General features: G+C 57.5%; 1 protein-coding gene across 2 annotated transcripts in view; it reads left to right on the forward strand.

Moving 5' to 3' along the window:
* The first annotated feature begins 4,568 nt into the window (after window positions 1-4,568).
* The window catches only part of PHF21B (PHD finger protein 21B), a 93,348-nt gene continuing 81,418 nt past the window's right edge, over window positions 4,569-16,498 (forward strand). The window contains exons 1-2 of one of the 2 annotated variants that reach the window (XM_046010747.1): window positions 4,569-4,933; window positions 5,830-5,895. In XM_046010747.1, coding sequence (XP_045866703.1) covers window positions 4,880-4,933; window positions 5,830-5,895 — 120 coding nt within the window. In that variant the 5' untranslated portion in view covers window positions 4,569-4,879. Of the gene's footprint in view, window positions 4,934-5,618; window positions 5,645-5,829; window positions 5,896-16,498 lie in introns of those variants that run through there. The other variant, XM_046010748.1, reaches the window with a different exon arrangement.

Here is a 16,498-nt window from a genome sequence, read left to right on the forward strand (position 1 = left end):
CTCTACCTCCCAGCTGCCCCCACCTTGTCCGCATCCCTTACACACCATGCAGTAATCTCAGAGCACAGACTCGACCAGAACCGTGCAGAAACCTTGGGCAGGTCCCCCTGCCGTCGTGCCACATCGAAACCCATGTGATCTGGTCTCATGGCTTTTTTTTTTTTTTAAGATTTATTTATTTATTTGACAGACAGAGATCACAAGTAGGCAGAGAGGTAGGCAGAGAGAGAGAGAGGAGGAAGCAGGCTCCCCGCTGAGCAGAGAGCCCGATGCAGGGCTTCAATCCCAGAACCCTGGGATCATGACCTGAGCTGAAGGCAGAGGCTTTAACCCACTGAGCCACCCAGGCGCCCCTCTCATGGCTTTTTTTATCCTACTTCTCTCCACCATTAAACCCTTTTTAAGGGTAGGAATTCGAGAGGCCGCTGATGTCTCTGTCTCAGGACCTTGGTTTATGCTGCTTCCTCAGCTACAGTACCTTTCCCTGTCATTAAAAACCAGGCTGTTGTCAGCCAACTTGCCCAAGACCACACAGCTCCTAAGGGGAAGAGCCTGGGTCTCTTCTGCCTTGGTCTGTGCCTGCCTCCTAGTCAAGCCAGGGCCCTCTGCGTTGGTCCTTTAACCTTCAAAACAGGGGTACCTGACCTAAGTCCTGGAACTCCGCTGAGGGCCAGCGAGATCACAGATATGGAGAAAGCATCGTGAATGGTAAAACCCAGAACAAATGCTATTCTTAACCCTTTCAAGGCTCTGCTCAAATGGCTTCTGGACAAGCCCCTTCCAGACCACCCTTCCCAGAATTAACCCTTCCCTCCCCCGCTACCCCATTTCCCTCACTCTGTGCTATCTTTAATGCAGGGTCCCTGGGATGGTCATTCCTTACGTCTGTGTTTTCTCTCTTGGAGCCTCACCACACCACGGTCCCCCGAGGGCTCTGAGACTCGTCTAACTGGACGTCTGTCACACAGCGCCCGGTGCGGGGCCCGGTACAATGCAGGTGCATATTAAATGCTTATTGAGGAGCTTTCGAGGTCCTCTTTCAAGGTGCACTTTGGCTTTTTATGGGAACCTTTCATGCGGGGAGAAACTGAAGACCCCTTCTTTAGTCTGAGAATTATCACCAACACTTTCAGTTCGTTCCAATGCCCCAAGGGCTTTCTTAGATGTGATCTCATGACCCCTCACCAGAACCCATCTTAGCTGGGGGTCCTTTGAAAACAGAGGCAACACAAATCTTACAGTCTCTTTCTTGGGGTACAATCCTAGGGCAGCAAGATGTGGGGAAAGGGAGGGAAGGAAGGAAAGCAAAGTCAAGGAGATGGATCCCTGCAACGCCCGCCGCTTCACACAAAGCGGGTCCCACCCAGAGCATCCAACCTGCCAAGGAAGGGAGTGATACTGATTTGCGGGCTCCTGTGTGAATCAGTTTCTGGTTGCTTCAAGTTCATTTGATGGAGTACTAGCCAGATACCCCGGACTTCCCAGTTTCTGTTCCTTCACCCTTTGTCCAACAGCGTGGAGGCCAGATCCACGTCCAAGGTGCAAAGCTTCACTCAGAAACTAGCAGGGGAGGCGGGGAGCGGCCAGGCTCCCAGGGGTCCACAAGGTTGGAGGAGCTGCAGCTCCCAACGTGGCAGCCGTGGGGTGGAGACTGCGCTGCAGGCCGGCCTTCCCCTCTGCCTGGTTAAGCCAGCAACGGACCGGGACTGGGGCTCCCCACTGAGCTAGTAGCCAAGGTCTGGGGCTACAGGAGCTGAGTGGGTCTGAGGGTAACTGTGGTTGGCCGGATAATTCCCATTCCCATTTGACATCCGAAGAAACAGAGGCTAGGAGATGTGGAGTAACTTGCCCAAGGTCCCGAGACTGTCAAGAGACGGACCTAAGTCTCAAATTCAGGTATTCAAGCTCTAATCCAGGACCCCTGTCCACCTGATGCAGGTGAAGAGAAACATGGATGATGGGATGTAGACACTGTTCACTTCTGTGGCAATTATTAATCATCCATCTTTCCAGAAACGGACTGTATTTCTCCTAGCATCCAGCCAGCCAGCCAGCCACCCTCCCACCCCACTCACCTGCTCCTCTGTTAAGCACTTGCTTGGTTCTGGGCACATGGGGCCATCCGCTAACACACAGATGCCAAGCTCTGCTCACAGACCAGACTCGGACTTGGCCTGGGCGCCCGTGGGGAAAAAAGCAATCACCTTTCTTACGGGACAGAATGCGCCTCACGCTAAAGAGCTCCACCTGGCAGGTCTCCCCGGGGAGGAGTGAAGAACTCATGTGTAGAAACCAGAGTAAGTTTCCCGGGAAATGGGGCATTTGAGGTGAACATGGGAGGATGAAGAGGCTTTTTAAAAGGTAGGATATGAGGGAAAGGGCACTCCACACGGAGGGCACAGCATGGGCAAAGGGAGGGCGGCCCGGAGAGCAGGACAGAGTCAGAGAGCGGCGTGTCCGCGGTGACTGCGCCAGACTCTGCACGTTTGCTCGCAAGAACTTCAGCTTCAACTCCCTCATCGTCGTTGAGCGCCCCAGCCCTGGGCCTCCGCTGCTTGCTCAGGAATTAGGTTGCTAGGAAAACAGCAGAGGGCCAAGCAGACATCATTACTGCGCCCTGAATTAATTAACAGAAACTTACAGACAGCATTTCAAAGCTCCACAGCAGAAAGCACTCTCCTCTAGCTGGCACCTGCCGGAGCGCACGCCTGGTCACGGGCGACCTGAGAGTCCTGTCTGCTGATTTAATTACATACATGGCCAATGAGATTATTATGAATTTTTACCAAAAAGCCAGTGACATTTACAGAGATTCTAGTAGGAATGCGCTCACACCGGCCGGCTGTCCCAGGCTCTCGCAACACACTGCTCCCCCGGGCCGTCCACTTTACCAGGCTGGGGCCAACTGGCGGCCAGGGCCAACGAAACCCCTGGAGCGGGAGGATGCCATCCTGAGCTGGGCTGAACCCAGAGTGGAAGGAGCCGGAACTTCTTTCCAGCGTCAGACCTTTTGTTTTGCATTCGGTGAACCGGGCTTGTCCCTGGTTGGTGCTAGACCAAATGGATCATGACCACTTAGAACATGCGTTAGTTGTTTTTTTTTTAAAGATTTTATTTATTTATTTGACAGAGAGCGATCACAAGTAGATAGAGAGGCAGGTAGAGAGAGAGAGAGAGGGGGAAGCAGGCTCCCTGCTGAGCAGAGAGCCCGATGCGGGACTCGATCCCAGGACCCCGAGATCATGACCTGAGCCGAAGGCAGCGGCTTAACCCACTGAGCCACCCAGGTGCCCCGCGTTAGTTTTGCATTGGATGACGAAGCTCACAGACTAACCCGCGATCCATTACTGAGTTTTTCCTAAAGGTTAGTGCTGGGGTCAGAGATGAGAGGCCCCTGGTGTCTGGGGCCCAAGGCACCAACACGTAAGTCACTTTTGGCAAAAGCCAGAACAGGGGCCAGAGCCACGCTGGGGTCCTGACCTGAAAAAACACTGCAACAACTTCTGATGGTGTAAGTGACATGGGACGGGGGCCACATGTCGAATGGGGCTTTGGGGGATTGTGTGAGCCGAGGTATTTCTTGGGCTGTGCAGGAATATGAAGTCATAATGATTTACCAGTTTAAACGTTTCCTTTGAGAGAGGACTGCTCGGTCCCCCCAACCCCCAGCGTCTTCCAAAGGTACCGGGTCGCCGGGGCAGGGCACGGAGCACCGGGACGTTCATGACGCGGAGGCATCGGCTCGGGGACAGTCCCCTCCGGGCCGTGGGCTGGGACTTTGGGGATGCGACCTCGGCGGCTGCTCGTACAATGTCACATCGACCGGGCGCGTTTACGATTTTTAGCAACGGCCTTAGAAAGTCCGGTGACATCTGAGAGCGTAACTGTGAGTGTGAAGAAACCACTACAGGGACAGTCAGGAGACCCGTCGTCGTCCCGTCCAGCACCGCGGCGGCCCTGGGGCGCGGGGGGACCCCGGCCACCGCACGAGCGCCCCCTCCCCGGGCCGCGCGGTGTGCAGGGCGGCGGGAGGGCCGGCAGGCGACTTGGGTGAAGTCGGCGACGGAGCTGCCCGGGCAGGGAGAGCGGGGAGAGAAGGGCCCCGCGCGCGGAGCAGGAAAGCCGCGGAAACGGACATTTTACCCTCCCACCGGAGAGTCCCAACGACCCGGCCTCGGGCGGCGCCGCCCGTTCTCCCCGCGGGCGGCGGGGCGTCCGGCCCGAGCGGCCCCGGGAACCGAGTCCCCCCGCCGCGGGCCGGCGAGTTCGCGCCCCGCCGCGCCGCCACTTTTGTTCTCGGGTCGGGGAGCCGGGCCGCGGCGGGGCCGCAGTGCGCACGCGCGGGCGGGGCGGGGGCGGGGCGGGGCGGGCGGCGGGCTCCGGCCCCGCCCCCCGCCGCCCCGGCCCGCTCCATCCGGGCACTGCCGAATTAGCATCGTGCCGAGGCACAACTTTGCCGAGGCCCTGCGAGATCCAGGCGCGCGCCGGAGGAAATATAGTCCCTGCCGGCCGGCGGCTCGCGCGGGCGGCGGCGGCGGCAGCGGCGGCGGGACGGGCGCGCGCGGGGCTGCGCGGGGCTCCCGGCGCCTGGGGGCCATGCGCCGGCCAGCGCGGGGGGCCCGGGGACCCGGCGCAACTTGCCGGCCGGCCTGAGGAGTTGGAGCGGCCGCGAGCTCGGCGCCCGGCCACCTTTCTTCCCCCTCGCCAGGACCCCCCCCCCCCAGGCTCCCTCCGGTTCGGCCTTGGGGGAGGGGGCTCGTGTGCACCCCCTCTCCGCGGAGGCCCGGTCCGCCACCGCCGGCTCCCGCCCCCGCGGAGTCGCGCAACTTCCCGGGAGCCGGGGCCAAAGTGAGCGCAAAGTGCTGCCCAAGTTGCCGGGATGGAGCTGCAGAGCCGGCCCGAGGCGCTCGCCGTGGAACTCGCGCGCCACCAGGTAGGCGGCCGGGGGCCCCGGGCCAGGAGGGGGCTTCAGAGACCCGAGCCCAGCGTCCTCTTCCTCGTCGTCGCAGGGTGTCCACGGCTGAAGGTGCCCGGCGAGGGCTCCTCCTCCAGCCCGCCCCGGGGCCGGGGGGAGTTTTTACGCGCCCGGTCCCCCGCCCCCCGAGCTCCTCCTCCTCCTCCCCCCTCCTCTCTCGCAGTCTTGCACAGTTTGGGGGGGTGGGGTCCGGACCCCGTGGGACCCGAGCCTCGCGTCTTTTTCTCCACGCAGGGTCTGCAGGACTGAGGGTGCCAAGAAGGGGCCCCTCCGTGAGCCTGCCCCGGGGTGTTTGTGTGGGAGCTTGGACCGACCCCCACCCGGCCCCCACCCCCATGCAACCCCGCACAGTTTGTAAAAGTAGTTTTGGCGATTGTTGCTCGGGCTAGCGGCGGCGTGGCGGCCGGAGCCCGAGCGGAATTGCGGCGTGCGCGTGTGTGTGTTGGGGAGATTAGGACGCGACTTGAATATTTATGAGCTTTGCTCGACACGGACTCGCCGTGTTTACTTGGCTCTTTGTTCCTCCCCCCTCCCCCGGCACACAGTCACACTCACACTCACTCGCACACGCACCCCTGCCTGCAAACTTGCACGGCTCGGGGCGCGCCGCCGGGTGGCCGCGGCCCCCGCCCCGCCCCGCGAGCTGCCCCGATGAGGCGGCAGCCACAGGTAAGCGGCCCCGCGCGGCACTGCCCGGCCGCCGCGCGTGCAGGACGCGGCCCGGGGAACTTGGGGCGCGCTGCGGACAGCCCGGTCCGCGAGCTGTCGGGCGGGGGGCTGCGGCCCGCGGGGCCCCGGGCGCACTCGATCCCCCAGGGCGGCCGGCCTGAGCCCGCTCCTCCGTGTTTCCGCAGAACGGCGACCTCAAGAAGCAGCTCCACGAAAGGCAGCCGCGGATCGCCGCGCTCAGCGACAAACAAGTAAGCGAGCCGGAGCCTGCGCCCCCAAACTCCGCCCGCGGTGGGGAGGAGGGGTCGCCCGGCACTTTGGCAGCACCCTAAAAAGTGCCGGCCTCGGCGCCGCACGCTCAGACTCCCAAAGGAGTCTGTCTGCAACCCTCAAAGTTACCCGCCCCCCCCCTTTTCTGGAAAGAAAGAGCCGGGCTCTTGGAGGCCGAGGGGTGGAGAGCAAGGCTCCGGCAGTGGCCGAAAGAGAGAAGCTGCACTCAAAAGGCGGCGAGCAGCCCGGCGTCCATTTTGAGTTGGTGGACATGTTTTTGGAATGTGGCAGTTTCTCCCGGCTGGGGGTCCCCCACTTCACGCCGCTGTGAGGGTAGGGGTGGCGGGGGTCGCAATTTCAGGCCTGGATACCAAACTCCTTGGAAGCGATTTCTGGATTCCATTGCAAACCTGATTTAAGGCGTCGTTCCTCCGGGCTCCCCCCCCCCCCCTCAACACTTCTCCAGCATCACTTTTTATTCTCGGAACCTGACGCCAGCTCGCAGGGAACAAAAGAAAGGCGCCCCCAGGACCCCCCAGTTCTGCCCCAACTTTGGCCTCTGGCCTCCAGGCGTAGATTGGGACACCCGAGGAGCGCCTCGCGGCGTGGGGCACGGCCGCCGACCCCCCTCCCGGGCCCTCCGGGGAGGAAAAGTTGTCCATTGTGACTTAGTTGCGCTGAGCTCAGCGCTCGGGGTTTCAGCACCACGAACAGATGCCGCCGCCAGAGCTCGGCCGGCCGCGCGCCCCCGCCCCCTCCCTCCCCGCCGCTCGCGCCCCTCCCCCTCCGCTCCTCCCCCTCCGCGCCCGGCTCCCCGCACACGCGCTCCCGCCCCTTCCCCGCGCCGCCCGGAGCCGAGAACTTTGAGCGGCGCAGCCAATGGCGCTCCCGGGGCTCCGAGGCTGGCGGGGGCGGGGGCGCCGGCGCCCCACCCCGCGGCCCCTCCCCTCCGCGGGCCCGCCCCCGCCCCGCCGCACCCCCTGGCCTTCGATCGCGCTTCCTTCGGAATGCCGGCCGCAGCCTCAGCGCCAAACTTGGACAGCGTCGCCCCGCCCCCGCCCCCGCCCCCGCCGCGGCCGCTGATGTGGCCCCCTCCGTCCTCTCCCAACTCCCGGCCGCGGATCCGATGGCCCCTCCCCGGAGGGGTTTTCGGTGGAGGGAGAGACGTGGACGAGATCGGCGGGGGTGGCGGCGGAGCGGGAGAACTCGGAAGCCGGGTGTAAATTTCGAGTCTTTAAAGTTGAAAAGTGATGGGAGGGGGCGTGCGGAGAGGAGGGGGCCGGGGGCTGCGGAAAGAAAGATGGCTGTCCCCGCGGGTCCGCGCCTGGTCGGGGGCGCCCGGCTGGACGGGAGGGTTGGGACGAATGCATTAACCCCTTTCTGTCGGTGCCGCGCCGCCCCCCCCCCCTCCCCGGCCGCGCGCGCCCGCCCGCCCGGCCCGCGCCCCCGTCCGGGCGTGGAAGCTTCCATTCCCGCCGGAGGGGGGTCCGGCGCGCGGCCCCGGCGAAGTCGGGGAGTTCGCGGGGGGAGGGGACCCAGGCCCGGCATTACCATTTTGATTGCTTTGATGCCATTTTTGGAGGGGGAGGGGTTGGAAGACCCTTCGCTGAGCACAAAGATGTTTAATCAGTGTGCAGAATCAAATCAGATACTTTATTTATTTTTTTTTAAAGAGAAAAAAAACCCATCATCAAATCCCGTACGGTGTGATAGCTGAGGGTTGCTAAACCCTTTTTTCAGTGGGTAAAACGGCAAGTTGTTGACTCTTAGGCTCTGAGTGGAAGATTTAAGAGAGAGAGGGAGGGAGAGGGAGAGAGAATCCAGTAATCCCGCAGCTTTTATGGTAACAATGTCTTTATGTGTGTTTCTGCATGGCAATAGTTTCACTATTTGGAGTGGCTTTTCAGAGCTTGGGTTTGATCATTTCGTCTGTATTGTAGCAACTGTTTCAAGGCTGTTTAAAATTTTATGCTGATAGTATATGAGTAGCTATTTATTATCCGTCATGCCGGAATTTAGATGAGGCTGAGGGAAACATTTGAAAATTCTGCTCGGAGGCTCTGGTGCAGCTTCAGGGAAGGAGCTGTCCGACTCCAGGCTGCCTTTGCCTTTAAATCTGAACTCGGGGAAGGAAAGATGCTTGCGAAAGGAATGCACCTCCATCTTTTTGTGTGTGTGAAGTGTGTGTTCAAAAAGAAAGGAAACAAGGAAAACTTTTGTTCTCTGGTCTTTTAAAAATGTTTCTTTTTTAAATGACTAAATATAACATCTGGTAAGCATCCAGCATTGGGCCTGGCCATCGAAACTTGTGTTTAGAACTGTCTGTTGTTTTTCCTTTTCCCTTTGTGGCATTTTATATAACAAGGGCTCATAAAAGAGGGAGGGGAGGGGGCTGAGGCCGTGGTGCAGCATGCTAATAAAGCTGCCTTGTCTCTCCCGAGCTCGGAGGTGAAATCTTTCAGAGGTCACCTATGAAATGAGTTGGGTAGACTTAACATTTACTCGTCTCTCCCTCCTTGGGAGAGTTTGGTGGTGATTGGCAGCTCGGCTGGGGAAAGGTCCATGCACAAGCCCTTGGAGGTGATTCTGGGCTGCACCCGGGGTCTGGAAGAGGAGCAGCGGGGCTCTGCTTGGTGACTTCGGAAGCTTCCCCGGGAGAAGCAGAAATGTGGGAGGAGGTAAGAAAAGGCGAGTCTTTTCGAGTTTGTTTTTGACTCAACATAAAATGAAAGGTAGTGCTCATTGATGGATTCCCTCAGGAAGACACTCAGACCGTTTACACTCACGAAGATGTGTTTTTGGGCTGCTCCCGCCTGGAATGGCTGGAACGGGGGCTGTAAATGTTAAGTTTCAATTAAAAACGCATATGGGGTGACGGGCCAGGTAGTAAAGCGAACCGAGGACTCCGTTATCCACATCTGTTAGAAACATGATAGCCGCTGAGTATTATCTTTTGGTGCCCAGCCATCAGTTTCCCATTCATGCCCTTGACACTGGAATTGTTTCAGTGATTTCTAGAAACATGGACAAGTGTTTAAAGATGTTTATCAAGGACTCACAGAAGTAAATAGGTTGGTCAGAAGTAGAGAGCTACAAATCCTGTATAACGCCAGTGTGTCTCCCACCATCGGTGGACAAGGGAATAAACAGGAAACCAGCTTCTGTAGGACCTTGCTGTTTGAAAACGGAGTTCATATTTTTTTGCTTTAAAAAAAAATTAAAAAGGAGGTGTGGGGAGTTGGTCAGAGCTGCATTTGTCCAGGCCGGATTCCCAGGTGTGGCCGCGCCTGGCTGCCAAGGTTTTGAATTCCAGTGGAGGACGGACCCCTCATCTTTAAGGAGATATGATGTGTGAAGACTCCATTAGTTGCTCCAGTGGTTTTACGCCGTGAATTTGCAGCACACACAGAGAGGCAGTAACATTTTTATCTAAATTGTCAAGCAACAAGCACTTCCATGTAAATAACAGACCCATCATAAGTACTGGGTTGGTTTGGCTTTTTTCCCTTCTCTCTTTGGAGTTCTCAGCTTGACATTTGGGTGCCACGTGTACCGGGCGTCTCCAGACTTGAACTTCATGAAGTTCAGCTTCACCAGACTGAGAAGAGTCCCGTGTGTTAACTGCAGCCTGGGCAGGCGTGGCCTTGTGAGAGAGGGACCCGCCCGGAGGTGAACTGGGGGCCTTTCGCGCCGCTCGATCCATCAGTTTGATGGACTCTGGATTCTGAGGGGCTGTCCTTAAGTGCAGCAATAAAAATATGTCTTCTTGAAAGGTATTATGTATGTGGCACGCACCCCGGGCACTGAATCATGTCCTCACCGTGATTCACTAGCCACGGTGGTCACCGGAGGGACTGCGCCAGACGGAATTGCAGCTGAGTTTTATTCCGAAAGCTCCCGATTGTTTGCAGTCCCTCGGTAAAAGGACAGAGCTGTTTTCCAAGCGTTCCTTCAAGTCCGTCCCTATCTGGGAGGGTACATTTTTGGCTTCCTGACTTCGATTGGAAGTTGTCACGCTTCTGATATAGCATCATCACATGCTAAAGAGGAAACGTACCAAAGCTCCACATTCTGTCCCCTGTAGAGAAGAGTATGGACTAGGGCCGCAGCCCCCACCCTGGCTTGACCCGCCACCACCCTTCCCCTCAGCAGTCCGTGTCCCTCCCATACTCACCCCAGCCCTGTTCCTGAAGTCCCTCTTCTGCTACCCCTTCCCCTCCCCCCTCCACCGCCCAGGCCCCTCCCCAATCATCTGTTAGTTGGAAGATTACAGTACATCCCCTATAAAAACCAATAAATAAATAAATAAGCAAACAAACCGAAAAATGAAAAAAACACACCGCCAACAAAACCCAGAACCGTTTATTAAAGTATAATGCACCTAGCGTATCACTCACCCGTTTAAGGTGCACGATTAAGTGGTTTTTTTTTAATATATTCCAGAGATTTTCAGTTGTCACCACCATCAATTTTAGAACGTTTTCATCTTTCAAAAAGAACCCCCCCGGCTGTCCCTGGCTGCCCACCCCTGCCCAGCCCTAAGCAGCCACTGGTCTGCCTTCTGTCTCTAGAGAGTGGCTCATTTTGGCGTTTCCTGTGAATGGAATCACGCGACGTGCGGTGTGTATGACCGGCTTCTTTCCCTGAGCGCAGCGTTGTCCAGGCTCATCTGAGCCGTAGCAGGCAGAGGCCCTTCATTGCTTTTCATGTCTGAGTAATATTCCATCGTGCGGAGAGACCACAGTCTGCTTGGCCGTTTGCCAGCTGGTGGGCATTTGGGCCGTTTCCTTCCCTGGGCTACATGAATAACACTGCATCTCCTCTTGCCCCTTCTGGTATGTTCTGCTTGGTCTCCACTCAGGACATTGTCCCATCTCCCTCCTGCACATGCGGCGCTGTCCCCGTGGTTGCTTTCCAGCAGCTTCTCTGGCACTGTGAGCATTTCCTTGCGTCTCGAGAGTGTGGGTATTGTCTCTCTCTTTTCCTGTCTGCTCTGTGCTGGACTGTAAGCTCTGTGAAGGGTGGTGGCCCGTCTGCTCCCCTCTGCCCTTGTATTCTCAAGGCAGTGCCTTCTAGGGATTGATTGCACATTTGCTAAGTGAGCGGAAGACCTTGTAACAAGAGGGGCATGAGGATTAGTAGTGATTTACCGAATGGTCCTCGCCGAATCCCCAGCCAGTGGTAGGCATGCAGTAAATGGCAGGTTATTGTATGTTCGAGATGAGCGGACAGAAATGAGTAAGACGCGCAGCTCCCTGCCCTTGGAAACCGCACCAAAGAGGAAGGCAACGATAACCGTTTTTCCAGAAGAGTTCTGGGAAAGTCCCGCTGTGGGAGCACCTGCGTTGTTCCTGGCCTGGAGACTGAGGATTGCTTCCTGGGGGGGTTGTGGGGGGGGGGTCCTCGAGGACACCTGGGGTTGTGGACGGGAGAAGCTGGTAGCCAAGCCCGCTAAGGGGCAATGGCTTGAAGAAACCTGCAGATGCTGTGAGCTTTCTGGCAGTAAGACCATGGGAGACAGCAGGAGAGGGACATCAGAGAAGGCGAGCGGGGACCAGAGCAAGGATGGCATCACTTGCTTGGATGAAGGGCCTGGCTTTTACACTGTAGGCTTAGATGGAGCCAGGGGCCGTTAGTGCACACAGGCCAAGAAGCCGCAGGAATGGTGCTGGGGACACGTGGGAAGGGAGGAGGGAAAAGGAGGCCTGACCTGCCTCCCTGCTTGGCCCACGTGCATGACATGGGGGAGGAGGCTGGGAACCTGCAGCCCCATAGCCCTGGGCGACCAGCACCTAACAGGATGCGGGGCCGGGGGCCACTGGGGCCTTCTTCCTCCCGCCTTCACCAAGAGTTTCTTCGAGCTGAGAAGTGGTGCTTCTGGAAACCTAGTTGGCAAGCCTGGCCAGTTGATTTAAGAACGAATATATGTATATGTGTGTGTCTGTTGGTGCTGTCTGTGTTACTGCTTTTATTTTGGCTATGGAGCATATGATAAGTGAAGTAAGTAAAGAGTATGTTAACATGTATCAGTAAATACATACACGACGCGTACCTAACCAGTATGTGATGTAAGTCAGTTACTAATAAATACATAGACGCGTACGTAACTCGTATGTAACATAAGTCAGTAACTAACTTTTCAGGATTATGCACTGAAGATGAGGGGATTCATTTTGGAGCTAAGAAAACGATTACCGTTCTCCTGCAGTAAAACCTTAACGAAGGAAGGCGGTGACCGCTGTTCTTTTTATTAGCTCTCTTAACAGTGAGAAGATAAGAATTCCGCTTTCAGAAAAGTTTTTATTGTAAGAGCAACACATGCTTGCTCGGAAAAGGCTTACAGTATGAATCTGAAGGTCTCACCACCCCGGCCCCCTTCTTTCCGCCCCGTCCTCTATTGGGGCTGAGACCAGGACATGTTCTGTGCGCACACAGATGCCCGAAACCCGCGTAAACATGCACGGTGCGGGCACCAAGCTCAGCGTGCCTCCGCTTGCTTCCTACACTCGGCATCATACCGCACACGTCTGTCTTGGGAAGAACTCGGTTGAATGCCACGAGCCTTCAATGAGCAGCCACCAAGTGCTGGGGATGTGGAGGTGATGGTGGGTGGGGCGCTGTTATTAGCAACAGGGGCGTCTCATTTTGTAAGGCTTCTTACACTTAGAAAGTGCTTTCATTGTCTACAAACATTTCCACATATCGCTGGGGAGACAGGTGTCCCCAGGGTTTCCTAGCCCTTGAAGCCCGGTGAGGCCTCTGCTTGAGGTATTCAACCGCTGGACCAACACCGGTGGCAGGCGGGGGGTGTGCTCTGATGGGTGCTTGGGGATCGCTCTGAGGTGACGTTTCTACCCGTAGGGAAGCAGAGAGACAAACTGCACAGAGACGGCTGTCTGCCGCACCGTACTCTGCAGCGGGTCTGTCTGGCCCGTCACCTCTTTGATGCTGTCTTTTTCTTTGATAGTCAGGATAATCCCATGAGTTGGGGCAGGCCGGGCAGGGGAATCTTTCCTGCTGGACCGATTGGAGAAGGGCAGCTTCCCAAGGTCAAACAGCTCGGGACCACCAAGACGGTACCTTCTGTTGCAGCCACTGCCTCATCTCCGACGGGCCCCTGCTTTGTAGAGTCAGATGTCCCGTAGCCACGAGAGCAGAGACCCTAAAGTCGCCCACCACAGTTCATAACCCAGCTCCCCGCATCTGGCCGAGTCGCTTTGGACGAGTCATTTTGCTGCCTCGAGCTTCCTATCCGTAAAGTGGGTGTAGAAACAGGACCCATCCCGACCAGGAAGCAAAGGGGTTGATGGAAGGGAATCGTGGTCCTTGCATCCGAGACCACAGGAGACACCTGCTGAGCCCAGCCCTGTGCCTTGGGGGCCGCCGCCTTGCACTGCTACTCACGACCGTTCCCCGAGCCCATGTTCTTCTCCAAGCGACGGCGTCCTGTTGCCCCGTGGCTCCCGGTAGAGCTGGACATCGGCTGTGCCGTCTTCTCCAGCCAGTCCAAGTTTCACTTTGATATTCAGCCTCTTAAAACAGCTGCTGACGGGGCTGTACAATTGATTTCAATTAGCTTTGAATGTTTTCAAGGAGATGATTCTGATAATAACTTTGGTAATCCCACGATGCCTTATTAGAGCTGTTGGCTATGATGATTAGCCCTGTGATTTAGCAAGTTTTTCCTCTGACACCTTTGTCCAGGACCCGCATCACGGGCTTGCTGCTGTTTTCACATCACTTGGATGAGCCCACACTGAAGGCGCCGCGGCCTGGTCGCCCACCGGAGCTCGCGCTGGGCCCGAGCAAGCGCCCGCCTTCCCCGGCGACCTGGGCTCGTGCCGCTGAGCGGCGTCTTGGCACGCGTCGGTGACACACGGGGGCAAGGAGGCCCGTTTGGGGGGGAGGGTATCAGTTTGCTCAGCCTCTGAGGTCCTCACCCCACCCAGACACGGGAGGACGTTAGGGGAAGAGGCGGGTTTCTGCAGGGGTTGCACGTGGCCACGCGGTCCGGAATGTATGTTGTTGATGGAACTGGGACTCTGGGTTTGATTTCCCTTCCAGAAGAGGGCCGCCAAGAAGGCTGTTAACCTCTGTCTCTGAGAGGCACGTAACAAAGAGGTTAAAAAGCACGAGCTTTATAACGGGACGGACAGGAGCTGCAGACCCCGCGCCACCCTCCTGTGGCCGCTCCCCGTTCAGTGGGTGTGAAGTGGGGGTGCAGCCCCTTGCACGTGAGGTACCAGAGCGTGGCACGAGGTGCGCGCACAGGAAGTGACCTGGGAGAGCTACTCGGAGGGTTCAGCCCGACGAAGCGTTCAGCTCTGGGTCTTCAGCAGGTGGGACCTGGCGGTCATCTTCTGTTCTCCTTCTTGAGTCCCAGCTTCCCTGCTCGAGGCTAGCCTGAGCCATGTCCCTCTGAGGGCTCTGTTGGACCAACCCATTCCCCATTCACATAGCTCTTTGGGAAAGGCCTGCTCCTAATTTCCATTTTACTGAGGACAGGCTGGAGCCCGGGGAGAGTCAACGGCTTGTTGACATCACACAGGCGGTGAGTGGAGGGGCTGCAGTCCACTTCTGGGCCTCATGGTTCTCATCTCTCCGCGGGAGTGGTGGGGAGAGGGATGACCGCACTTCATGCCACGACCTAGAAAAGCGGCCGGGGAGTGGAGTCAGCACATCGGAGACAAGCGCTGGTGCATTGGAGGTAGCCGGTCCATGACGAAGAGTGGGAACTTTACTCTGGAGTACGAGGTCGTAGAACTTTGGTAGGACCCTGGCTCTGCACCTCGTCTCTGCCTGGGGCACCAGGATGGGGAGTGGGTGGCAGGCTGGGTGCAGGGAGGGGTCTCTGCGGCGTGGAAGCTGAGGTTCGGGCTGGCCCCCAAGGCACACTGTCCTCCCCACCCTTGGGTGACAAGTCCCTGGGTCTGCCTCCTCCACTCTCTCGGTGCCACCTTGGTCCCCTCTGGCTTGGCTGCTGGGATTCTTGTTTTCAGGGTTAGTTCACACTGACATGCGGAGGCATCTTCTCATTTTGAAACGGCCTCTGTTTTCCAAAGGAACAGACTTGCTTCCTTGAGTTGTTTTTTTGGTTTTTTTTTTTTTTTAACCGTGGCTTATTGTTTGGTGGTAGCGGTTTTCCAGAGCCACGTGAGAAGTTGCTCGTCCAGCCCCGTCCTGGTTTCAGTGTCCGACAGCCAACAGCGGGCATCCGTGCGGGCTCAGACGGGCCACACTTCACTTTTTTTTCTTTTCACTTGGCACCTCTGTCGGTCATGTAAAACAGCAGAAAGACGTGCTTCTCCGGGGATGTTAGGGGTTTTTTTGTCCAAGGCTGAGTGGCTCCTGAGCCTCCAAGTGATCACAATAGGAGGGGCAGGTGGCTGAGTCCTTATCTCCGAGTGGGGGTAATGCTGCTTCCCAGGCAAGGTTGTCCTGAGGATGCGCGTCCCAGGGGCGCGGGGTAACTCCCAGCATGCAGCAGGGCAGCGGAGTTCGACGGAGCTGCTCTTGGTATCACTTGACCGACGGTAATGTACGAAGCAGAGGGCCGGCGGCACCGTAAAGATGCTCTTGTCGTGGAGAACTCGGGGGCTTTTTGTCGGGACGGAAACCTCTGGTTGCTCTTGTCTCCATGGATTGCTGCGGCCACAGCTGGGACGGGGTCATGGACTTGGGATTTCATGGAAAGTTAGGGTGTGTGCTCCCCCAGACTTGGGACGATGGCTCAAAGCACAAGATGTGGGAGCCATGGGGGGCATTGCGGGGCATCTCTGCCGAGCCCCCGTGTCACACGTGGGAAAATGAGGCCCTGAATGGGGGGTTGGCAATGGCACCCAGGAACCAGGACAAGCCCCAGGGGATGGCAGTCTTCCCAACCACACAACACAGTCGCGCAAGAATTGCATGTTGTTTTTTCAAACAGTTGCATTTCATTCCTCGGAGGGTGTTTTGGGGAAGCATCCTGCTGGGGGTCCGCTGTGTAATGTGCCGGAGTCGTGCACAAGATGTCCTCTCTGACAACAGGACCGCCAAGGAAAGACCCCAGGGGGGCGTTCAGCGGCCGTCCTTAGACTGTAAGAGCAGGTGACGCCCGTTTGGCACAAGTAGGGGGCAGGCGCCGCTGGCAGGACCCAGCCCACTCCAGGACTGCCAGGTTGTGAAACTCACTGAACCCGACTGCAGCTCCAGTGTGGGCGGGTTTCGAAACACTGGTTCAGGACGAGTCCCTGCAGGGCTGTCCGTGACCCAGGCCGCCGGCCCGCACTCCTGCCCGCACTCCCGCCTTCAGAGACTGATGGTGGCTTGCGCGGGGAGAGTCACTCTCCCAAATGGAAAAGGTGCTAAGAAATTGTGATAATGAGGGGAGCAGTCGTCTTTAAGGGAAGTCACGACTGCCTTTTCATCTCTTGTGTGGAAGCAGCAGAAAGTTACTTGAAACAGCAATTTGGAGAGGTCTGGGAGACGTCCGTTGGGGTCTCCCTGGGGGGCGCCAGCAGGCTGCTCCAGGTGATACTGTAATGGATCTGGGGAGAGGCTTTTTGTCCCACAAAAGAGAAAAAGGCAGGGATGGGGCAGGGG

The sequence above is a fragment of the Meles meles genome, chromosome 7 (genome assembly GCF_922984935.1).
Source record: "Meles meles chromosome 7, mMelMel3.1 paternal haplotype, whole genome shotgun sequence".
Lineage (NCBI taxonomy): Eukaryota > Metazoa > Chordata > Mammalia > Carnivora > Mustelidae > Meles > Meles meles.